Below are 25,560 nucleotides of genomic sequence, written 5' to 3'. Positions count from 1 at the left end.
TGTAAGAGAAAGAAAGGACACAAAGGTATGATTACCAATAGCTGATACTGACACCGCAAAAATATCCACTCTTTCCAGTTTCTCTAGGCAAAGATATCTATGTCCTCAGTCAGAAACTCTTAACAAGGGCCAAGCTCCTGTTTTCTGCTGGGATAGAGTTAATTTTTCTTCTCAGTTAGCTGGTGCAGTGCTGTGTTTTGGATGTGGTGTGAGACCAATGCTGATAGCACACTGATGTTGTAGTTCTTGTGGGTCATTTTTATACTAAGTCAAGGACTTTTCAGTTTCTCAGGCCCTGCCAGTGAGAGGGCTGGAGGGGCACAAGAAATTGGGAGAGAACACGGCCAGGATGGCTGACCCAAACTAGCCAAAGGGGTGTTCCATACCACAGAAAATCATATTCAGTATAGAAATTGGGGGGAGTTTGCTGGGACCTGCCAGTCACTGCTCAGGGACTGCTGGGCATTGATCAGCAGGTGGTACGCAATTGTATTGTGCATTATTTGGGGTTTTTTTCCCTTCTCTTGGAATTTTATTCCTCTCCCCTTGTCTCTCCTATTCATTATTATTATTTTCTGTCAAGCATTAAACTGTTCTTGTCTCAAGCTTTGAATTTTACCTTTTTGCATAATCTCCTCCCCATCCCTCTTGAGGCAGAGGTGGAGCGGGGAGTGAGCGACTGGCTGTGTGGTACTTAGCTGCTGGCTGGGGTTAAACCACGACACCAAGGTAAAATATTACTGCTTTTAGTCCCTTTAATCCCAAGTTAGTAGGTTAATAGACTTGCCATCAATAGAACCAGTAGATCTGTTAAGAAGAGTCCAGCAAATGCCACCATTCAGTGCCAGCATTGAAATTTAAAGCTACATTATTAGGAAGTATGCTCTGAGCTGCCTAAAAGTTTAGGGCAAAAATTATAAAGCAGATACCATGTTACTGCAATATTAACATGCATCCCACTGTACCATTAACTGTATCCCACATTATATTAACATAACCCACTAGTAGCCTGGGTTTATTAACTCAGATGCAACACTTTACATACAGCCACCCTGGGTTTTGCCACACATTTGGTCAGGTCAGAGCACAGACAAAACTCAACCAGATCAGTCTGCCAAAGACCAGTGCACATATCTGTACAGAAGGAGACAGTATACTTGAATTTTTATTAAGCTCTTATTCCCATACTCTGGACAGAGCATACAGTCAAAAGTAACTCCGCACAGCGGATGTAATAGTTTGTCTAGTAGGCATGTAACCCATTAGAAGTCAACTGGTATATCAGTTTAGGTTTAAAAATAAATGAGAAAGCTATATGTCAACAGAGGAGGATGGAAACCAAGATCCATGTCTTTAACAATCAGAAACCTAAGCCTGTATTTGCACAGATTAAAAATTAAAGCCAAATTCTGGTAAGACAGGATTTAAACTGGCAAATGTGATTCAAGATGTATGACTGGGCTTTATCAGACTGAGATCCTCTTTGAAAACTATGCCTTGGTACTTCCACAGCTGCAGGCTGAGCCTTGCATCTGTGTCCTTCATTTCTTGCTGTAAACAAACAAACAACAAAAGGTTAAGTGAGCAATTTAAGTTTCACCTAGAACTCCTTCCTGTACTATCAGTGAACTGACCTTCAGGCACAGTGGCTTCATGGGTCAAAGGCCACTGGCTTTCAGGGACACAACAGCCAACTAAGGCACCGAAGACAGTATGTTTCTCAGCCAGGCCTATAGTCAGCATTCAATCTCATTCTCCTCCACCTAAGGGGACAACAGCAACATCAGAAATCAGTTCGCAGCAAAATCCCGTGTGATTCTTTAGTACAGCCTCAGTAGCCTGTGTGTGAACGCACAGATCTTTAGCATCACCCACTGCTACCACCTTCAGCAGGAACACAAGGAGGCAAAGGTATCCCACACTACCAATGGAATCCCAAAAGAGAAAAGCCACATCCCATCCCTTAATTTTTAGTTCATACTTTGTGTATTAGGAGAGCTATGTTTACATTTATGATTTATACCCTCCTGTCATAATTAAAACAAAGTTTCCAAACCCAAATTTTCCAGCTATTATTAAATTCTTGTATCAAATGACTATGATTAATTGACAACAAAAATACATTTCTCTTTTAAAAACCTCTGAGAGCAAGGCTGATATTTCTGGTATAAAGACTGGTATTTAAAAAAAATAATCAGATTGGTAAGATATAAGGCAACTCATACTCCTTAACAAAAAACCAAGTAAACTATATTACTGTCCTCAAACCTCCAAAGCCATCTGAAATTACTCCTCTCCTATTACACATACCAAAAGGATTAAATCAAATAGTTTGCCCTCTCTCAATGATCACTAGAACACATCAGAATTGTCATGCCTATACAATCCATTCAAGCAGATAGTTCCCCCTTCTGCCATTCCATCCAGGGCAATTCACAAGCTGTCTTGGATATAGTAAATAGGAAACCCTGAAATGCTCTCCAGAAGAATGGTAAGCAGGCTGAGAAACATACTGTCATCTGTGGTCACTCCATTCTGCTCAAGATTATATACATTTAAAATAAAAAATGGGATTTAATGCTTTTACCTGCAGAAGGCATAACAAAATCAGCTGCACAAATAATCTGCAAGTTACAGAATAAAAGACATGCTGAAGAACAACACCTGCAACAAGCTTATTTAAAATTCCTAGTACCGTACTGATTTTTTATGTCACTCATTTAAGGGAAAGAAACATCCTTGCTTGAGAACATAAATGGAGATAAACTGAATTGAAGATAGGTTTTAATTTGGAACTTTCTGACACCAGTACACATATTTTAGCTGTTCTAAATGCTTGTAAAGCTCAACAACAAAAGAATACCAGAAGTCCTGTGAGTAAGATTCTCATGGAAGACTGTAATAAGAAAAGTCACTTGTCTTTCTAAAAACAGTAACTCTCATAGAACACAAGTTTCTAGAATACAAAAAAAAAACCCCAACCCCAACCTCAGCTACAAGAATCCAGCATCAGAAGCCAGCTACAAGAATCCAGCAGCAGAAGCCAACATTTCTGACCACAAAATGTAATTATATTTCACAAGAAATAATACAATGTCATAAAGTTTTGATGACTTGTAAAGAGTATTCCAAACAGAGGTAAAAAAAAAAATAATCATAACAAAACATAAATTCTTTATGCACAATCTATTATGCATTATTTTCATTTGGGAGAAGCACATGCAAATTTTCTGATGGAATGGGCAGAAAGTCAAAAGAGTAATATCCAGCTGGTTTCAACTGAAATTTAAGACCCTCAAAAACTCCTCTGGGAGAATTCTGCCAAACTATTTTTTCCAGTAGAAGATTCTGCTGCCAAAAAAGTTAATTGTAAATAAAAAATATAAATTTAATGTCCTAAAAGTACCTTTCTACATATGCAAATATAAGCATATTTAAGATTAACTCAAAATGTACAAAGACAACTACAGCCATACAAACAATTACTGCAAGCAATTAAGAGCTCTTCCATTCAAACTGACACCTCAAAGTTAGCTAGAGCATAGCAATCATTTTAAAAGCTGCACATCCATGAAAATCATCAGACAGAAACTTCTTCAGTCGCTCAGATCTTGACACCAGCGTTCAGCACACCCATTTCAAGATTTAGGGATGTTGTTGGTCCTGGTAAAGAACACTGCTTTCTCAAACAGCACTACGGAGCACTGCAAACAAACATGATTAGCCACTGTCACCAAAAAATATTTCTAACGCTTCATACGCAGAATGTGACTAAAAGGTGACTAACAAACCTGTTGTGATCAGGCCCCACTTCAGTGTATTTATATTCTTCCTGAATCTTCTCCTTTTGGAAAAACTGGTTCAAACGTGCCTTGGCATTTTCCAAGGTCCAACTCCCATGAAGATCAGCATTTAAGTCCACTTCTGACTCTGAGGACTAATATTTAAAAACAATACCATTTACTAGTTTCTAACAGATTTCAGTTTTAAAAATTCTTACAAGTCTTAAAATAACTTGTCTAGATGCTCTAAATTAAGACATTCCAGAATATGCTAGAAAGTCCTCATTATTTCCTTATTTTCACAACAAAATGTCTATATGAACAATTCACAGCATCCTGAGTGATTTATTTTGTTCCTAGCTTAAACAAGTTACTTTTGTTGAAAATCAGCAAGTAATCTGAAGCTTAAGTTAAAACCAACAGCAAAACATCAAATGAAAACAGAAAGCTTGATTATAAATGCTAATAAATCAAAGGGACTGAAAGATACCTAAGAACTAAAGGAGAATTCCACAGAATGACTTACTGCCTGCACTTCTTGTTCCTCTTTCCTTGAATAATAGTCTTTCAAATTCGCACCTCGATCCCACTGACCTCCAAGATTGCCACTGTTTCCAGGTGTTGTACCTAAGCCATTGCCTACCACATGGAAAAAACAAAAACAAAGTAACTCTCCCAAAACATGTTTTTAGCAATAGAGAGGTACTGCCTGGCCATCCCGATAGGACACGACCAGTCCCGCATACCTCATGCAGTCATTCACATCTCTGCTTCAAAACCACAATGACTTCTAACTGTCTTCTGTCTGCAAAATTACGCTATTAGGGAGAAAAGAACCCACCTAAAGCTATATATGCATATATTCCATCTACGTACATGTAAATTACAGTTTTCACAATCTTACCTATTTCAGCCTCTATAATCAAATGTGGAGGAAGAGGTCCACCCAAAGTAGGACTGGAACCAGTAACATCTCTAGCTGCTTCAGATCCTCCACTGGGGGTATCACCTACAGCTGGCTAAGAAAGAGAATGAAGGAAAACCTCAGCATATTTGTACAGAGTAAGTCTTTTTACTATTTAGCTAGAAAACTCAGGCAGTTTGAATAGCTCATGCAACATCACACAACAGTTACCCGTAGCAGTAACACCCAATAGTAACACCCTTCTAAAAACTGAAAGAAATGCAATTGCTTGAATATTTGGCTTTTTGTGGGTGTTCTGTAAAAAGATTTCCAACCAACAAGTATCCCTGACTTACTGAAGTTCAACAGTTATAAAATTGACTGTTCCAGCATCCAGGGAAAAATAACAGATGTATTTCATATTGTAGATCCAAGGGAACTCAAAAGTACTTCATGAACACATAAGAAAAACCCCGTAAGAAAACATTAGTATCCTTAGGAAATGACAAAATTACAGTTAACCATTACATTTTGAATTCTTCCCATTTTGAGATATGTACATTCAGCTAACTGATCACACCACCGCTGCTTTATTCAGGACCCAGAACATGCTGTCTGTGTTTAGAACCCAGCCGTGCAGCACGCTGCATTGCCATGAAACTAACTGCTACACCAGAAACAATATAGGTTCTGTCACCATAGGGCTTCACCTAGGCTACCAAGGCAGGGACACTGCTTCCACCAATCAAACTATGTCTCTTATGCAGATAAATCCTTGATAAGGCAGTAGAAAAAGATTCTTCCATCCCAATGTATAACATGTAGCTTTGTGCTTTATTTAGTGTTCTCTAAAATTGTTGTAAAGACAGAGTTGCCCTCCTGCTCAGCTTTTGTGATAGTCACTGCTGGTACTTGCATGGTTCATAAAACATCATAAAAAGCAGTGATCCTGTTACACACGTGAGGAGTTAAGGCAGAAAGCATTTACAGTTTAAAAAGTGCCAAGTTTTGAATGTTCGGGTTGAGGTATCTGTGATCTTTTTACTGTTGTGTTTTTGGGGTTTTTTTTACGTACATGGTATAATATATCATAACATGCATTTAAAACAATTCCAGTGTTAGGTGTGAGTATTCAGCACTTTTCATATCAGGCTGCACCTTACAGCCTCTCTGAATTCTTTCCAACCTCATCAGTTATGCAGACCAACATGAAGCTGTTTTTACTAGATCACCCTACAACATTCACTGCGTGTATTCCATCCAGCCTTCCAGCACTGCGAGCAGATGTTCCACACATTCAGTCTTCTTCACTGCACATGGGTGCCAGACTGAACTCCAGGGATGAAATGCAACTGGACGCACAGCACTGCAATCAAAGATTAGTCTTTGGTAAGGAGAAAAAGCAGCTTACTCCAAACGCAGGAATTTCGTCTCTCTTCATCTCATTCACCCGAACTAAGTAATTGACGAAGTCTCGAGCAGCGTTGCTCTGCGCATCTTTCTTGTTAGTGGAATTACCCATGCCAACATAGTTAAAGCCTTCCACTCGAACCTGCAAATAAAAACACACATCTGTAGCACGTACAAGTGAAAGGGTCTTGAAAACCAGTAAAACTGACTGAAACACCAAATTTCAGTTGTTAATAAGTACAGCAGAAATATTATTACTAAGTGTTGTTACACACTATTACACATCTATATATTTCTGTAGGTTGTGAATGTATACTTTATACCTATTGAAGGAAACACCCACAGTCCTTTCTCAGAGAGCATGAGGGTCTCCCAAAACCTCACTGAAGAATACGAACCAGTGCAGGAAGGGATCCTGGCAACACAGAGCAGCAAACTGTGCAGGTTCACTTTCCACAACCCTAATCCCAAACCCTCAGACAACAAGGGCAGGAGTGAGCTTGCGTGTCCTCTGCTGTAGCTCCACGTTATTACAGCTAGCACCGTGCAATATATTTCATAGAGACAAGCTTCAGAGCAGCAATTTCATATCCCACTAGCATGCCTGACAGGCTGCTGCAAAACCTGATCACAGGCAGTTTATTCAAAATTTAGACTAGCCAGGTATTTTACACCTGCTTTTCTGCAACCACTGACTGCCCCTCATCTTAAAGGTTATTGTCCTTCTTTTACATTTACAGTCAGCAACTCCATTTCAGTTTCACTTGCGCAGACTGCTTACACATTTCTGATTTCCACTGCTGACCACATGAACAGCTCTTTACTACAGTTAGTCTGTATTGGGGGGGGGGGGGAAGTAAACAGACTTGCATATAACATTCCAGCTAGTCCCAACCAGTTTTGTACACCCCCAATACCAAACTGAAGAACAAAGGCAGTGTTGAATCCACTGGTAGCCGATACCCATTTTCTCATCAAACACCACATTTCACTAGTATTTTGCTTAACAGCTTCCAAACGATAAGCTTCTGCTCCCAGCAGACTATCAATCTACCAGGACAATGGTATCACCAACAAAACAGTAACCTCACTGGATCCACAACCATCCCACCAGACCGTGCAAATCAGCAAAAACAAATGTTTCAGCAAGACCGGTCCTTTCATCTCTTGTTGGTATGGATGCTCACAGGGCAGCAACGCACAAAACCGAGAACAACGTAGCTGTCCATACCACCATTTCAACCAAGCCGTGCCCCAGCTCAGTCCTAACACCTTTCAAACTGGTTTACCATCATTAAAACTGGTTTACCATCATCGCACTTCTCAGCTGTGTAACAGGTGCGGAAGATAAACGGGGGAAGAATGGCAGAATGGCAGATTCAAGGCGTTTCGTGCCAACCCGCGGCATGGCGAGCGAGCCCGCTGAGCGCCCGGCCTGCCGTGACTGCCAGCTCCGCCGAGCCCGGCCCGGCCCCGCTCCTGCCGCCGCAGCCGCCCCCCGGCAGCGCCTGCCCCGCGGCCCGGCCGACAGGGGTTTCCCAACACACCCCAGCTCAGGCTCAGCCGGCCCGACGCTCCCCACCGGGGTGACACAGCCCGCGGCGGCGCTTGTCGCTGCGAGCAGGGTGGCACACGCCGTGCGAACGCCCTTAGGAAAATCCGTTCCTTTTCACCGTAAGAGCGCGGTGCCAGGTGCTGTACTCTCACAGCCCCCCGAGTTTACCTCACGCCAGCCCCGCACCCTCCCGCCGGAGCCCGGCCCGCCTCTCCCGGGCGGCAGGCAGGGCCCGCACCTCGCACTGGAAGGTCTGGCGGCTGCGGCCGCCGCCGGCGCGGATCTCGTAGGCCGGCGTCACCCGCCTCCTCCCACACCAGGCGTACAGGTAGTTCTTCACGTCCCCCATGGCTCCGGCCGGCGGGGCGGGGGCAGCACCGGCCGAGCCGCGGCCCGCCCGCGCCTCACAGCGCCGGCCCAGCGGCGGGCAGCACCGCCCGCCCGCGCCTCACAGCGACGGCCGCGCATGCGCGGCGACGGCGGCCGCGGCGGGGCGGGGCGGGCCGGGAGCCGGTAGGGCCGCGCTCGCCCTCCGCAGTGCCGCCGAGCGCGCCCGGGCTCGGAGCAAAGCAGCTGAGGCTTTGGCAAGGCTCAGCCCGTCCGCAGGCGCCGGGACCCGTGAGCCGCTGGCAGCGCCGTGCCCACGCACTCCCTTACCCTCAGCCGGCAAAAATAAGCTTCCCTCAGGGTTTACCAAATGCACGGCGGGGGATAAAAAAGGACCCCTTTTTTCCTGGGTATGCCAGGCTCGGTGGTTATACAGCCAGAGGAAGATCGCAGTTTTTCACGCCCTCACATCTCCGCATTTACCCCCCTCTCTCCCCTTTTCCACCCGTGCCCTGTCCTGGTGTTCGCACGCAGGAGCAAGGCCCAGCACCTCACATCTGTCACCTGCCCGCACGATCAGACAGTAAAAGCTCGAGCTGGTGGAGAGAGGTTCAGCTCCGGGTACAAAAGAGCACCCTTCCATCTGACAGCAGGTGACTTTCCGTCATGTACAGGTCGTGCCTGTGACGTACAGCTCAGTCGTGCCTTTGGTTTTGGTGTAAGGAAAAAGACATCTACAGGAAGACACAGAGGAAAGACATGTAAGCAAAACCATCTGCTTATCAGACAGCCAAAAGCTTTCTGTTGCAAAAGGTTGCTTTTAATTTTGCATCAAGTAAAGGTGTATAAACACGGTAAGGCAACAGCAGGATTTTACATGCACAGTCAAGTGTCCCAGTGATTCTCACAGACAGTGGGATAGCGGTACGAACAACCAGGCGGTGTCACTCCGTGGTTTAAACACTCAGTGTAGTGCTCATGAACGTCTCCCTTGGACAAGACATAATCTAGCTGTAGGGAGGCTGGAGACAGATCTTCCTTCTTTCTAGACAAAAGGAGTCAGTATCCTCCAATTGGGGAAAATTTGCTTATTTTTTATTAAAAGAAACCACCTAGTCCTGCAATGTGCAGAGCTCCAGGGGAACAGTTGCGCAAAAAGGTGGCTACATGTGCACCAACAGAGCCAGTCCTAACGGGAAAGGGCTCAGGCACATTGCCAATTCCCTGAAAGAAATTGCAGCCCATCGCGTGGGGAACGTGCCATGTGACAGTCCAACTCAGAAAAGGAGCCTCCACTTCCAGAACATCAATTGCCATCAGGCCACATAATGCTATCCAGCTTGGCTTTGGCCTTGATGATGAACTCCTCAGAGGCATCAACAAGTGGAAGCCGTGGAGGTCCCATGGGAATGCCAGAAACAAAAGTCATTACAGCTTTAGTCTGTGCAACACCAAAACCTGGGTGGACAAAAGCAAAATCAGAACATTTACAGATCATTTTGCTTAAAGCAGTCTCTAGACAGGTGTCAAAAAGCAGCAGCATACACATTCCTGTGTAATCTGGCATAAAGCAGGGTCTAAGCACTTCATGGAAATGACAACAGTGTAACTAAGAAGAAATGATTGTGCTTGCAGACAGGAAAGACATTACAGTAAAAGTTAATGCCTAGTTATTACATTTGTATATCTATTATACCATTATTGTTTCCCTCCTAAAGATACCAAGCAGAGTATATTCCTACGCACTTCAAAAACTACTGTGTCAGTTTTACAGATAATCAGGGCTGTACACGTGTTCCGTTCTCCTTGCCAAAATCTACTGCCACACACAGCCCTGACAATTGAAAAGATGGTGCAAGTTCTCCATACGCAAAACAAGCAAAAATCAGGCCACTTCCAGCTCCCCTTCACTGGTAGGCTGAGCTAGCCCAGCCAATTTGTCTCCACAGCACCCCGATGTCTGCAGCCTTGGAGGTACCCCCTGATGCAGGCTCACGTAAAGGCAAGCCCTGGGAGTAGTAACATCCTGCTGGCACGTGACAATGACATGGGGTGCCAGCTTAAACCAACACAGGAAACTTATGGAGGCCTCTCTGTTCATAGCTCCAGCCCCCTTATGTACCTCTGGCATTTTGCCTCTTTATAAGGCTAAATAATGAAGCATTTCCTCTGACTTTTAACCCAAGAAACACAACCAAGCACTGCAGCTCCGCCAGATTCATTGGGGCTTGCCCATGTACAGCAAAACCACAGTGAACAGCTCTCTTCATTAAGTGAAAACCATGAAACGTCCGATTCTGTCTCCCTACACTATTCTGTCTTGGTTGGTTTTAATTGTTTTTTATATTAAAAATTGGGTTTGTTCCTAAAAATCATTCCATTTTAAAATGCTTTGGTTTTGTACAGGCTTGAACAATGTTACTCTTACAAGGCAGGAGAGACAAGTGTCAGATCTGTTTTCCTACCGGAGCACCACCATTTCAGAAAAATTACTCTAGAAACAGAGCTAGAAATGAGCTTTTGGAGACTGAATGAAGAAGAAACAACCCATCAAAAGAGTCAGGATAAGAAAAAGGATAAATCACAGACCCACAGCTTTAAAGCTGTGAGACTTCATAGAAGGAAGGAAGTGAGAGTGGAATCTGTCAGGGGTGCTTGGTCAGCTCCCTTTGTTGAGCTCCCAGCTGCTACTAACTTGGGAAACAGCAGATGCAGCATTTTCTTACTGCAAAATCTTCTGGGAAGGAAGTTCTCAGGGTACAGCAACATGAGAGTTTTGGGAGCACCAAATCAGCATTTTTAGATATAATGAGGTAGACGAGCAGTGCAGGACTTACCTAGTTTGATGACAAAGTTGAGAAATTCCCCAGTGAGAAACTAGAAAAGACACAGTAGTTTATTAACTCCTTCAAATTTTAAGATGTAAAAACATCTAAAGCTATTATGATATTTACATCTTATACAATGTTGCACAGCTTTGAGAAAAGCCTTTGGCCACCAGTCTATGGGAAATACTAATTGAATTCCTTTGGAATAGTGGAGGGAGGGAGGGATACAATAAAACGATCACTCCTTCTCAGTCTGTCACTCCTGTTCAAGCCATCCCTCGCTGCAAGCAGTCAGAACACTGGTAAGTCTCATACTGGGCTCTAAAGGTTTACAAATATGAATATCCACTGTCTAGTGAAGAGATTTCCCAGAGCAGATAATCTCTCAGATGTCTTTGAGACTTTCAACCTGCAGTCACTTCTATTTTAAGGCAAAAGTAGGATACCTCAAATGTCCCACAAAAACGTTGAGTATAGATTGTACACTGATTGCTCTCACAAATCTTCAAGCTGCCAAGACCAAGGGGGTCCAGGCAGAGCTCATTTGGGACACCTTTCTGCCCTGTATCATGTCAGGTATCCCCAGAATATTCCTTGTCAAGGGGCCTAGCCATTGAGGGCTTGTTCAAGGAAAAAGGCCAGGCCATCGCTCACTTTGCATAGATCGCAGAATCACAGAATGGTTGGTGTTGGAAGGGACCTCTGAAGATCATCTGGTCCAACCCTCTGCTAAAGCAGGGTCTCCTAGAGCAGTTTGCAGGCAGGTTTTGAGTGTCTCCAGAGCAGGAGACTCCACAGTCTCTCTGAGCAGCCCGTTCCAGCGCTCTGTCACATCAAAGTAAAGATTTTTTTCCTCCTATTCAGATGGAACTCCTTGTGTTTCAGTCTGTGCCAGTTGCCCCCTGTCCTGTCGCTGGGTACTACTGAAAAGAGCCTGGCCTGATCCTCTTGATGCTCCCCCTTAAGATGTTGGTGTACATTGGTAAGATCCCCTCAGTCTTCTCCAGGCTAAACAGGCCCAGCTCTCCCAGCCTTTCCTTCTAAAAGAGATGCTTCAGTCTCCAAATCATGAGATGAGATTAGAGAGTTGAAGGATAAGCAAGGCAGATCTTGGTTAAAAGTTAGTATGGACCGCTCAAAAAGATGAGGAGAGACGAGTAACAGGCAGAGGGGCTGGAGCTGAAGGAAGTTTGCTTTAATAAAGCTACCTTAGGGTATGGATGACAAAACCACCTGGAGAACAGCCCCAGTAAAGCTACAGGAGAAAGAAGGCTGCTCCCAGTAGGGACAGTGAAAATACTGTACCTGATACTTCCGTGCTAATGCAAGGTCTGGCTTTGCAAAGGCTTGCAACATCAGATTGGTTTTTCGGCCCAAATAGTTGTACGTACTGCCAAAAAAAACCCAAACCAAAACCAGAATCGGTACATGCAGAGGAGGAGCTCAGAACCACTGAAACAAAAGACGGAGCCACACACTTTTGCTGATGACATTATAAGAATGCCATTATTACGATAGAGATTCATGCAAACTATGTGTGGTTTATACTGTCAAGCATCTGATGTATGCTGAGCCCTATGGAGGAGTTTAGAGAGCAGATTCCTCTTCCTAGTTCTTTCCAAATAGAACCACTTTTCACAATTAAAAATCAAAAGACACAATTAGGCAATATGGAAAGTCAGTTGCTTAATTTACCAATTTCTTGTTCATTTAATGGATCATCTAGACAAGAACACAGATATCAACAGTAACTCATCTAAGCAGTCTGGTATGAGGGGCAGAAATGCAAATCAGAAATTAAACTCAGTGGAGCACTCTTCCTCATAGACTTCACATGCAAACTAATAATTTTAGTCTCTATGGGCTTTGGTTCCTTACCCATATAATGAATATAAAAGCGATTCTCTACTTCACAAAGTTGCTGTGAGGTTAAAGAAATATGTTGAAACCTTTGCATCGGCTTACAGGCTGCAGCAATAATCACCCCAACGAACATAATCCAAGATCCCAGGTTATATGACTGTCCCACCACTAGCACCAGAGCTAGCTTATCTGTCTGCTTGCTACTGTACAGCCCTACCCTGCAAAATTCTCCACAGCGTTGACAGAAGATTGTTAGAGAAATTCTGTGTAGGTAGTGGAAGATACAACAATACAGTGTGTGTGTTGAGGGGAAGGAGTCCAAGCCATACTGACCTTCCAACTGCTCCGTTTGCCCCTATTGCCAGTGCACTCAACAGTTGCTAGTTTGGGGTAGGGGGGGAAGAAAAAAAAAATTACTTCATGTAACAAAATAAAGAAAAAAAAAGGGGTGGTGGGAGGTCAAGCAGCAAAACTACCCAGCACCAAATGTCCAAGGTTATTTTTTTCCCCAAGGCTGAAGCAAGAGAACGCCTTAGAAGAAACTATTTTTAAGAGGAGCCTCTCACCTCATCCACCCCATACAGGAATGCAAACTGCTCTCTCTCATTCTTGTTTATACACTGTGCAAGGTCCAAGAGGTCCGTGTCGCTGAACTTCACTCCCTGGAAGGTGGGGATCTGCTCTTTTATGCCATCCAGCAACTCTTCAACGCGAACTGTGTAGAACAGCAATCTCATATGAAGAAACGCACCCCTGTTCTGGGAGATTTCCCTGCCTTGTCCCCATGAGGGAGACTTACTAGTTCACAAGTTGTTCGCTTTTGGCCTAAGCCTAGTAAACTATATAGTTCTAAAACAAAGAGTAAGACAACTTCAGTGTAATTATTTCCCAGAGTTACACAGAAGATATTTTTCCACCCCCTCTGAAGCATTCCTTTTACCAGATCAGAACGGAAAACCCCTGGATAACAGATTAGGAATGAACTGTCAACAACATATTTAAGAATAAATATACATTCATACGTCCAGAAGCACCACATAACCTGCTGTCTAGAGCAAATAACCAAAGATCTGTATTCTATTTCTCATTCCTCTGCTAAATAGTAAGACTTGAGAAGCATTGTGGTTTCACACGTAATTTACTAGCAAACATGACTACGCAGTCAGTGCACACCAAGAGAGATGGTGGCTGCTATCTTGCAAAAAAATCAGGATTCAACTATGAGTATCCAAAGCAATATCCTATCCTGGTCCACACTAATTGCAAAGCCATGGTCAGCACCTCCATCCCAGTTGTGCATCACTCACAAGCCATGACTTTTCTTCTGATGAAGAGGAATTAAATTTATTTTCCAGTCTTGGAATCACCTCCCATTTTCAGAAAGGAGCCTTTCCAGTACGGCCGGCATGTGATGGGAACAGAGACCACATACCTAGTTTGGTTTGGCAGACTAATCACACCAGCCACAGGATTACTCAGGTTGCTATGAGCCTACATGCTTGAGAAGAGCTGACTAAGCAGTACTTACTCTTCACACCTGTCAGAGAAGGAATGTGATAGTAATAAAATGGAACCTCAGGGGCTTCAGACGCAATCTTCTGTAAGAAAGCAGTCAGTTCATCTGAAAGAAAACAATCGAGTACCTCCATAAGGGAAGGAGACTACCTGTAGTGAAAGACAGTTCAGATTCACAGCAGCCAGGGTGTGTGGAGAAGCCATCTACAGCTTGTGTACCATACACAGCAAGTACACATCATAAAAAATTCAACATAACAAAACCCAGTGGAAGACCTTAGGGAAGGCAAAGATGATACTTATTTCAAACGAAACCAATTTCAGTAATGCACACTCATCCTCTTACCGAGGTAACTCATGCATGCTCTCACACATGCAAGGCCTGTGTGCCAAAGTGGTCTCACCAGGATCACTTGTGTGGAACACAGAGGACAAGGGATTAAGTTCACATTCACCTCCCTTGGGGTCCTGCTTGAGGGTGATGACAAACAGGATTTTGGCCAACTTTTTCATACAGTTTTAGGAATCAAAGAGTTATCATGGTTGACATTCTTCCTGAGAATCCTGTACACTGCATCCTTCATAGATCTTGGGCAATCTTCTTATCACCGCAGCAGGAAGAGGAATGGCAAAAAAACAATGTGCTGAAACTTCGCTTCCATCCTACTACTATCAGCAAGGTCTTCTGCTGATCTTTGTGCTGTTCCTTTGTGCTGACCAGTTTGATTGCCCTGATTGTATCCTTGGCTGTCAATACTGGCCATTCTTGCAATCTGCTCTGGTTTCTTCTGGTGCTTTCATATGAACATTGCCATTCATAATTAATTCAGGCAACTTTTACCATTTCTGTTACATCCCTCCACTTTGTGTGGTTCTTTTATGTTATGTTGATGATATTAAAAGCAAAACACTTAATGTGTAAGTTCTGAGGAAACCTTATATGCACAGAACCAAACCTGATCACCTCAGTAACAAGAGGCACATCTGTGTATCAGCAGTTTATCAACTTGGTCAGTGTCCAGCAAGGATCAGCATGGAACCAACTGCTTCCTAGAATGGCCCAGATCAGGCGTAAACTCCGTACTATCTATTCAGAAGACAGACTGGTTAACTACTCTTTCCATAAGCAACTCCTCCTTGCACAAGAGGCTAAGAAAATACATCCCAAAAGACATCCTTGCCACTTCTTACTGGGAGAATTCTGATACCATCTTTAAAAAATGCTGCTTCTGGGTTTTGCTTTTGCATGGCAACAGACATGGCAGGTGTACAAATGTCATCACCAAAATATTTTCCCAAGAACGAAGATGGCATTAATCCTTTATCTATGATAAAGGATTTGGAGCGCAATATAAAACTGGCATTAATCCTTCATCTATGGTAAAGGACTTGGAGGGCAATATAAAAGGCCTCAGCAAGTCTGGCAATCACATCTACTCACCTTTGTTTGCGGGTCTGAAGAAGAAGGGGGCTATTACAGCAATACCACTGGCACCTATGGCTGCTGCGTGTCTTGCCTGTGGAAGAGAGAATGGAAAGTACTTTAAGGTACATCATCTTTATATTTATTACACACGTAGTGAAAAGAAATCATAATATATACACACCAGCTCTTGGGATTCTGGCAGACTCAGTGCTCCCACATGAATGATCACATGATCCAATCTGCACAAAAACAAATTCAGAAGGTTTGGGGAGGTTTCAATGATGGTGAAAAATACCAGTGTGTCAAAATGACTCGTTTCACACCAGGGAGCCACAGAAAAAAAACTTCACTGTGCTAGATAAAACCTGTGTTGATGCGACAAGCAGACACACAGGAAAAATGCTGACATTGCCAAGCAGCTGGTGATGGAAAAAAGAAAACACATTTGCAAATATCAGTCGTGTGACTCCTCAGTGTTATCTTTGCAAGGTTGTCAGGAGGGACAAATCTTAGCATTTTATTAGGAAGTTAATATTAAGACATTAAGGATTTAAGGAGAAGCTGGGAAAAGGAAAGGATATTGAAGCACATATTTGCTTTCTAAACCTGCATCTCTGCAGAACTGCCAGAAGAGTTCAACCTCACAGAGCACCTTTGTCTGTTCCTGCCAAGGGAATCTCTCAGGTTCCAGTCCGTCAGTCCCATTGCCGTGTTTCTCCTTTATATCCATACAGACTGTGAGCCTTCACACCCGTTTATTTCTGCTCACTCTCCTCACCCAAAACACCTCCTCCTCTTCACATCCTCTGACGTAGCAACTAACAAGGCAGCAGCAGTGAGTAATACAAGACTGTTAACAGGTACAAGAGATGGAGAATGGAGGTGCAATTTGGATACACAGCTGCAGATCCAGGTTGAATTCCTTCTTCTGGCACTAGTTTTCCACCTTTAGGGAGGCAGTTAAACACTGCACACCTCAGCTTCCCCCATACCAAATCATTTAATATATGAAAAGGTTCAGAAATGCTCACAGGGCATTGATAGGCAGATTGCTCTTTACTTCCATTTCTTCTCCAGAATCAATTGCAACGGGCACAGCCCTTTTTCTCCCTCTGAGCCCTTTTTGGTCCCTCTAGCCTTCACTGTACCAAAGAGAAGGACTCTTACAAGCTCTGTAAGCAGCAGAAATGGACACCAGCTAACTGACAGTGATAAAAACACAGACTTCTATGACAAAGGAGCCGGGGGGAAAAGCCCAACAATACTCAGAAAAAAAAAACCAAAAAGCAGGTCTTCAGCAAATCTGACTTTGCAATCAGGTGTGCCTATATCATAACACGAGATCGTGAATCCCCTGTTCCCTCTCAGCTACTCACTTGTCTTTTCCTTGGTGTATCCATTCTTCTGCCAACTGCTTCCTCTCCTGGATGTTAAGGGACAGTCCTTCTCCTGTTGTGCCATTCACTGTTTCAACACAACGCACACACTTGCTGAGGCCTGGCCTACATGCATTGGTTTTATCAAAGATAAGAACTGATGATTTTGACATAAAACAGAAATATTTTTCCCCAAACTCATTTTAAGACAGCAATGGCCTGCACCAGCATCTGCATGGGGATTGCAGGGTTATCATCACTAAATGCTTGTGTTCAAAACCTGGGTGTTTCAGAACCGGCAGCTTTGGGAGGCAGGAGGCAGAATCAGTTGCTGAAACTGGGTAACTACCCCACAGCATCTCCTCCCCAGTAGACACTAACTACCTCCTTTTCCCAGCAGTGAGGCAGGCTGTGAAAGGTGCACAAGGGGTTGCTCAGCGAGCCAGGCAGTGACTGTCTATCCTCCAGCCCAAGGAAACAGCCTGACCCGAAATTTGCTGTCTCTGTTTTCCAGGGGTGCTTATGACGACAAGACATCAGTATGTTCAGTCACAAACAACAGATTAAACTGGGATAGCTGAAGTCACTGCCACCCTCTGCTCTGCATCTTGGCAGTCTTTCCACTGAAGCTTTGAACCACAATCTTATCACTTTCAGCTTACTTTACTATGGCAGGCTGTGAACGGAAGTGGTTTGGCAGATACTGTATTCTCTATCCAGCCATCCCTGTTGTCCCTGCAGTAGTCCCCAGGACAGGAGCAGAGCAGAGAGATGGGAGCAGCAGCCACCTCAGTATCACTCTGCACCATGGGTCTCCTCAAGAAGCCTATTTGGCTTTGATGAGCCCATTTAATTTCCTGGCCTCCCAAGCTGATGTTTTTTAATCAGATGATTGTATCTTGCTCAAGCAAAGGGGAGAATCATTTGGTTGAGTCTTCTCTCCCAACACAGCGTTATCCATTCATCTTTGGGAATATCACCATATGAAAGCAACACTTATTTTATCCCACAGAGAAATAGGGTGTGGGCAAAAGCAGATGCCTTAAGTATTGCTTGCACTCTCTCTACTGGTGAATATAAACGTCTAGGATGATCCCACATTCACAGTCCTCCCCACTACAGCTCTTACCAGGTAAGATATCACAGTATTCCCATCCAGGCAAAAGGGTTGTAACATAGTTTCTGTCAAAAAAAACACTTACAAAAAACGTTCTTCACATTCTGCTCCCCTACCAGATAATCCACATATTGACGAATCACCGAAAGGTTAATTTGTCTGAAATGAAAGGAACCAGAGCAACTGTAAGGCTCCACCCACAGATACCTTATAACTTGGAGATTAAGAAACAACAACAAAAATACATGCATTTTTGAAGCCTTGCCTTTGTACACACACAGATTACCCCAAGATACGATACCCTCAACATGTATTTAACATTTCAGGTAAACAGCTCAGTTCTGAAATTCTTTCTTCCAGTTTCTCTTCTTCCTGACAAGTAGGTCACTGTCCTAACCTTTTATCTCAATTGTTAATTACTGCAGGCTCCTCACAGCAAAGGACTTTTTTAGGGAGATATGAGAGAACAAAAGGCACTCAAACCTTTTTGACTGTTGAAGGAAACACAAGTCCTCTTGAGAGCACAAAGATTATTTGCGCAAGTGCTGGCAAATAGTTAAACTACACTTGTAACTGCTGGACACAGAAGGTGAAATGGCATCTGCTGGATGTGACTTTAACCTCTCTTGCATTAAAGGATGAGGAAAGCAACAAACTTCCCTGACAAACAGGGGAAACTGGATTCCAGATTTATCTTCTCAGCCAGACAAACTTATTTTGTTTATCAGTGTCTGATAAACAAAATTCTCATTTTGTTGTTCTCATTTGTCGAACATACAGACCAACCCTACAGTCTGGCAGTCAATTCTGGTACCTTGACTGGGTTCACTGGTTTCACCCAAAATTTCATTGCTGCTTCCCCAGAACATATCTTACAAAGGCCGTGCATTCCAGGCAGAGGGCCCAGGTCACTCTCCAAATACCATGTTGCAATAAAATTTGAGTTCTAATAAAAAATTAAATCAGAAATAAGTTTCCTTTAATGCAAGAAACAAAGCAGTGACTGCAATGCAATTGAGTTCCCTGAGACAGAACCATGCTTTACAGGGCTTGTTAAAAGCAAAGGCTCACTTTCAGAGGACTGTACAAGCAAATCTTCACCACCTCCCTAAAAACCACATACAGATCTTTAAACATCACCCATCAGAGAAGCTCAGGGTCCTTTGCTGACTCCAAACAACTTTGTCATCTTGCAACATCAAAATGCGGCAGGAAGGACATCTGTTTACCATCACTATTTTGAGGAAGGCTGAATTTAAACTTTCAATTTTGTTTTATTTTCAGCACTGTGCAGCCCTTGCAGCATTTTCTTCAGATTTAGACTAATTCCACACACATATACATACACGTGAACCCATGCATGAGTTAGCTAGGGTAAAGTCTAAAAGGCCTTCCAATTTTAACAATTATTTTGTAGCTTCCAAGAACTCTCATTTAACTAGGACTGTGATTTTCCTTACTCTGACTTAATTTGTACCTACAAAAGCAGCAGAAAGAGAGATGTGAGACTGATCCAAACTCTCCAAACCCAGACCTATAGCACTTGCTGGGCAACAGGACAATGCAAAGGCTAAGGGATCCCACTCTAGTCCTATGGGACAAACATAATAGTTTCCTTATCACACCAGAGATCTGATTTAAAAAAAAACAAAACAAAAAAAAACAAACCAAAAAAACACACAACAATGAAACAAAACTGATCAGTCCCAAGTAAGAGAAAAGGAAAACAGGGGTTCTAAAGTGACGGTAACCAGTGCAACTTCGACAACTCACCCATCAGGAGTCATTGGAGTGACTGTAGCAGCTACAAGACCCTGCAGCTTCTTTCCGGGTGTCATTGAGCTGTTTGGAAAAGAGATAAAACTGATAATGATCTTTTATTTCAGAGATGCTCAACTTGTGTTAAAGACCAAACTGGAGAGGCAAAGTTCAGAAAAAGTGGACTGTGGGAGGCCGTTAATGTTGGTTAGAGAGCGGTCTTTTCGCTGTGTTGAAGGAACAGTTTACTGGGGCCAGCCCCACACAGGGCAGGGCTGGGAGCACCAGCAGCAGTTACACTGCAGAGATGCCCCCAGTTTTACCTTTCCTCACCCACACGCCGGCGGTGCTCTGCACCCACCCGGTCACGCCTGGCAGCCGGGAGGGGAGCACCGTTTTGCAGAGGACCGAGCTCAAACCCTCCCCGGCCAAAGGCCGCCTCACCCCCACCCCCAGCAGATCCCAGCCGCCCCGCCACGCCTGCGGGCAGCAGCCGGCCCAGCCCGGGGTCCGCCCGCCCCGGCCCGGCCCCGGGGACGCGGGGTGAGGCCCCCCGGCCTGCCCCCACCTCGCCTCGCCTCGCCCGACCGCCGGCCGGCCCAGCTCCGCAGCGCCTCCGGGGCGGCCCCGCCGGCCGCGTCGCTCCGCCCTCGGCCCGGCCCGGCGGGAGGGGGCGCTGCCCCGGCTGCCAGCGGCTCCTCCGGGCCCAACCCGCTGCCCCGGCCGCGCTCCGGCGGGCGCCGCTCACGGCTGAGGTGCAGGCGGCGCGGCGGAAAGGCGCGGAGCCGGCAGGAGGCGGGCTGCCGCCGGCCCGAGGGCGGGGGAAGCCGCCATCACCTGACAGCTCTCCAGAGAACGCAGCCCGCCTCAGCGCGCCGCAACGCACCTCACCCCTCGCCCCGGCTTCCCATGCCGGGCCGCCCGTAACCTGCCCGTAACCCACAGCTGCTGCTGGAAAGCCAAGGCTTGTTCGGATGGTTAATCGCTATTTGGAAACTTTTAAAAAATAAATAAATAAATAAATAGATAGATAAATAGATAAATAAATAAATAAATAGATAGACTGACTGACTTTTAAGAATAACTACACGACAGGGTGGAGAGGTAAAACAGAGCTGGCTGCACACCTGAGGAGACGCCAGGCTGCCCTGCAGGAGATCTGCAGGAGAGCCAGGGGGGGCTGGTTAATAGCTCTATGGATTTCAGCAGGGATTTCTGCCCAGGCACAAGCCACTTGGAAAAAAATAGGGGATATCTTTTTGTTGTTGGCTGGAAAAAACGCAGGAAGGCTAGCTGCAAACGGGAAGGGCGTCCACCTGAAGGCCTGCGGCTCAGCTCTCCTCACGCCACCTTGCCCTTGCAGCGCAGCGCATGTACCGCTGCTGCTCGAGAGACATCTGCTGCACCACGCAGTAGAAAGAAAAAACATGTTTTCTGCAGTTCAAGGGTCCTTGAATGAGAAGGATTTCAACAGGCAAGTCATAGTGAGCGGGGAAGCAAACCCACCCTGCCTTGTCGTGAGGGAAACAAGCCCCACTGGCATGTCAAAAGCTTGTGAAGGCCTGGGCATCACAGATTAACAGATTTTTTCGAAACAAATTGAGTTAAATTTCATCTTTTCTCTGTTCCCAGACAAAAACAAAGGTGCAAGTGGAGATGAAACCTTGCTTGGTTCTCTGCAAGGAAAATTACAGCTCAGTAATTTAAGGGTGAGCATCAAAATATTATCATTATTGTAAAACAAAATCCCATATGCCCCCCCAAAATTCAGCATTGTTCCAACTCACCTTACACCTCTGCATTTCTTTTAAGTGACAAACTTGCACATTTCACCCTCAGGGTCTCAAATCTGTACTCTGCATCAAATTTAAAAGTTGCAGTGTTGAAGAAACAAGCCAGTCATTGATCTCTGTGCCTTAGTGCCCCTTTGTACAGGTTGTATTTAGCTCTTCTGTTCCTTGCCACAGTTATCTAGCTGCAAGCTAAGCACATACTAATTGTCTCTGATGGATGCTTGCTGTGGCGGAGACCTGCTGTTACTCAGTGCCTCCAATTTGCTGTTCTTCTACAAATCATCACTATTTGGATAAGAGAAACCCAAGCCAGTTAACATACAAACATACAGTGTATGAATAGAAAAACCATGCCATAAATCAAAAACCATGAGGTGCACAGAAATGAGAAGTTAAGGGGAAGACCTGCTTCATTTTGCCCCCGCTATGTACACCACCATGACCTGGGTGCAGCTCATGTCATGGGGGCTGCAGGACACCAGGAAAGGCTCCGGCTGCCCATTTCCTTATCTCCTGCTTGTTTCTTGTTCCACTGTGGTGCTGGAAGCAGTCCCAAAACCAGTGCAGTGCTCTGGCTCTGGGACATGCAGTGTGGGGAGCTGGGAGGATCCATGTTGCTGTGTGAGTAAGGCAAACAGAGGAGGTCAGGCTATGACAATCGAACAGAAAACAGTGGCTCATGGGGAGCTAAACCCACTCCTTGTGTGCAGCCCATGTGGCTCCCGTTTTCCTCTCCAGCATGTGGTTTTACCAGATGTGCATCACGTGCAGGGTCTGGGCCCCATGGCAGAAAGGCAGCTGTGCACAGCACAGTCCTCCTCCGCCCTACCAGACCCGCAGCTGGTGCTGAATTCAAATCTTCACCCAGCAGATCCGAGCAGCAGACCACCAGCATCTCTTAAGACAAAGCAGTGCCCTGCACATATTTGTGGCTGACATTTAACAGACTCAGAAGGAAAGAGGCTATGAAAGGCCATATAGAGTGCACATGGACTGACCACCAAAGGCATCAATAGATCTTTCTTGAACACGCCCCAATGCCTGCAGCTTCCAGCTCTCCTGTGGGCTTGGTTTGCTTCCCGGGGAAAATCTTTTGGGTTTTCTACACCCATCCATAAAACGGGTGCAATAAAACATTCTGTCTTCAGTGTGTGCTTTCAGATCTTCTATTAAAGCGCGTTTTGAGAGCATCCAGTGCCTGCAGTAAAGAAAACAATCCCCTCTTGTGCATTCTGGGAGCACATTTTTCATGTATTCACATAATAATCTCAGGAGTTTGGGTTTGTGGTATTCCTCCTCCGCTCCAAAATATGCTCACTGTGGGCTGTTCACATGCTCTGGGGTTTGGATTTATTAAGAAGTTCTCACAAAGCACATGTATTTTTCTTTTCTTCGAGGCTCATCTTGTTCTTCCAGAAATCCCCTCTTCTCTACGCATTTCCATTCCTATGGGTAATTTCTCTTTCTCCAGGCTGAACAGTCCCAGCTCTCTCAGCTTCTCCTTGTAACACAGATTTTGCAATCCTATGATCATCTTTGAGGCCCTTCACTGGAGTCACTCGAGGAAGTCCACGTCTTCCCTTTACTGGGGAGCCCAGCACTACACATGCACATCACCAGAGCTGAGCAGAGGGGAAGGATGACCTCCACCAACCTCCTGGCAGCTCTCTAATGCAGGATACTGTAGGCTCAAGTTCCTCTTGCCCATCAGGACCCCCAGGTCCTCTTCAGCTAAGCTACTTTCTTTCCAGCTAGGTGGCCTCCACTCTGTACTAGTGCCTGGGCTTATTCCTCCCTTCTGCAGGACATTGCAGTTCTCTTTGTTGAAGTTCATGAGGTTCCTGTTAGTCCATTTCTCCAGCCTGTCAAGGTCCCTCTGCAAACTTTCTCCAGCCTGTCAAGGTCCCTCTGCAAACTTTCTGAGGGTGCTCTCTGCTCCTTCATTCAGGTCATCAATGAAGAGGTTAAGCAGTACTAATCCAAGAAGAACAGTGTATTTTGGGAGGTTCAGAGACAATTCAGTGGTCTCTAGAGTAATTTAGAGAATGTTGAGAAGATCCTCTGATTATTTTACGAGCCTGCTTTGTGCTGTTTGATAGCATGCGAGAGAAGTTTTACAGTGGTTTACTGCTGCTTAGAACAGTTTTTAGAAGTTACAGATTGGTGTAGAAGGGTTTTAGAGCTGCTTAGAGCTCTTTAGAGGAATTCTAAAGCTGTATGAGGAGTTTAGAGCTGTAGAGATACAGAAGCATTTTAGATGTATTTAGAGACACATTAGTGCTGATTACAGCAACACAGAGGATCAGTTTAGAGGTGCTCTGAGGTTTTTAGAAGAGGTTTAGAAGAAGTAAAGGAGTTTACAGTTGCTCAGACAGCTTTACAGGAGTTTTGGCACACTTTACATGATTTTAGAGCTGCTCAGAACTGTTTATAGGGGTTTTAGAGCAGTTACATCAATTTAGAGTGGTGTGAAGCTGCTTGTGTTGTTCAGAGTGGTTTTAGAGGACTTCAGAGAAGTTTTTATCGCTGTTTCTCTAAACAGGAGTTTAGAACTGCAGAGAGGAGTTCTAGAACAGTTGCAAGGAGACTGAGAGGAGTTTGAGATCCATTTTGAAGCATTTTACTGCTGCTTAACACAGTGTGGAGGAATTTTAGTGTTGTTTAGAGGATTTTCAGAGGTAGAGTCGAGGTTTTAGAGGAATTTATAGCTTCTTACCATTGTTTCCAACTGATCAGAAGTGTTTTAGAACTGTTCAGATGGGTCATAGAACAATGTAGTGCATTTCAGAGATATTTTGGAGCTGTTTAAAGAAGTCCAGACTGGCTAAGCGGCACCCTAGAGCGTTTTAGAATCAGTTACATGATTTCAAAAGGTCTCATTTAGGGGGTGTATTAATAGCTCTTTTGGAGCTCACCAGAGGTGTTTTGTAGCTATCTTGACAGTATTTTAGAGGGGTTTAGAGCACCTCAGAGTACATGCAAGGAGTTTTGGAGGTCCTTAGCAGAGATTAAGAGGCCCAAAGGAAATTCAGGGATCTTCAAATCCATGCAGAGGAGTTCTAGATAAGATCAGTCAAATCTGAAAGCTGCTTAGAGGAGGTTTAGAAAGATCTTAGTGCAGTATAGAGGACCTTAGCACTCTTTCAAGGGATATTACAGCTCCTCAGAACTGTTTAGTGTGCTTCTGAGGAGCTGTGGAGGAATTTGGAGTTATTTTTCAGATCTTTGAGCTGTTTACAGGATATATAAAGACATTTTTGAAGTGGTTATATATTGTTAGAGATGTTTAGAAGCATTTAGTGGCAGTTTAGAGCTGATTAGAAGAGTTTTAGAGTGGTTTAGAGACCACTTTGAGTTGCGTAAATTTCACCTGTTTTGCGGCAGTTGCCTCACTGCAGCAATACAGAGGTCCTGACAGTCTTTTAGAGCAATTTAGAAGAGGTAGACAGTGATTTAGAGCTGCCTAGAGGGGATTAAAATCTTACAGTAGTGGGTTAAAATCTTACAGTAGTTCAGAGAAATTCTGAAAAATTTTAGGGTTGCCCCAGCTCATCACCTCCCCCGTTCAGTGCTGGTTCACCGTTGAGACTCTTCCCACATCTTTCAAAGCCTCGATCGCCGTTTCTGACTCCCCTCACTGCCTCCATCCATCTCCCCCAGTCCTTGGGTGAAGGTTTCATGTTTGAGGGCAGTCTTTGCTCACCTTTGGAAGGAATGCATTTAAGGAAATGATGGTAAAGATTCTAAGACTCTCTGATATTTACACTGATAAAGCCCTATGTTATTACCAGAAGGAAACAGAACTGTGCTTTAGCTAAAACAAATACCCAAGTTATTCTACAGGGGTTTAGAGGACAGCTCAGGTCCAGTTCAGCAGTGCTACGTAATGCAGTGGATAATCACTAG

The 25,560-nt window shown here is 44.5% G+C and overlaps 2 protein-coding genes across 21 annotated transcripts in view; both read right to left on the bottom strand.

Moving 5' to 3' along the window:
* The window catches only part of DHX9 (DExH-box helicase 9), a 37,113-nt gene extending 29,009 nt beyond the window's left edge, over positions 1–8,104 (bottom strand). For 6 of the 8 annotated variants that reach the window (XR_008824649.1, XR_008824650.1, XR_008824651.1 and 3 more), the window contains exons 1-5: positions 7,890–8,104; positions 6,098–6,238; positions 4,687–4,801; positions 4,309–4,421; positions 3,792–3,937 (exon numbers count right to left, since the gene is read on the bottom strand). Coding sequence is in view for 4 of the 8 variants with exons in the window: in XM_056355965.1 (XP_056211940.1) it covers positions 3,792–3,937; positions 4,309–4,421; positions 4,687–4,801; positions 6,098–6,238; positions 7,890–8,000 (626 nt within the window). In the remaining 4 variants the exon portion in view is untranslated. Of the gene's footprint in view, positions 1–1,634; positions 1,759–3,791; positions 3,938–4,308; positions 4,422–4,686; positions 4,802–6,097; positions 6,239–7,819 lie in introns of those variants that run through there. The other 2 variants (XM_056355966.1, XM_056355968.1) reach the window with 2 other exon arrangements.
* A 672-nt stretch (positions 8,105–8,776) lies between these two features.
* NPL (N-acetylneuraminate pyruvate lyase) overlaps positions 8,777–25,560 on the bottom strand; it is a 35,426-nt gene continuing 18,642 nt past the window's right edge. For 6 of the 13 annotated variants that reach the window (XM_056355841.1, XM_056355840.1, XM_056355839.1 and 3 more), the window contains 11 exons: positions 19,877–19,945; positions 18,189–18,262; positions 16,987–17,074; positions 15,792–15,849; positions 15,626–15,701; positions 14,198–14,290; positions 13,236–13,384; positions 13,003–13,049; positions 12,112–12,196; positions 10,816–10,855; positions 8,777–9,436 (listed from right to left, as the gene is read on the bottom strand). In XM_056355841.1, the coding sequence (XP_056211816.1) occupies positions 9,285–9,436; positions 10,816–10,855; positions 12,112–12,196; positions 13,003–13,049; positions 13,236–13,384; positions 14,198–14,290; positions 15,626–15,701; positions 15,792–15,849; positions 16,987–17,074; positions 18,189–18,262; positions 19,877–19,945 (931 nt within the window). In that variant the 3' untranslated portion in view covers positions 8,777–9,284. The other 7 variants (XM_056355850.1, XM_056355848.1, XM_056355846.1 and 4 more) reach the window with 7 other exon arrangements.

The sequence above is a fragment of the Falco biarmicus genome, chromosome 11, assembly GCF_023638135.1.
Source record: "Falco biarmicus isolate bFalBia1 chromosome 11, bFalBia1.pri, whole genome shotgun sequence".
NCBI lineage: Eukaryota > Metazoa > Chordata > Aves > Falconiformes > Falconidae > Falco > Falco biarmicus.
Note: the sequence above shows the minus strand (reverse complement) of the source record. Positions and strands in the feature narration are given on the sequence as shown.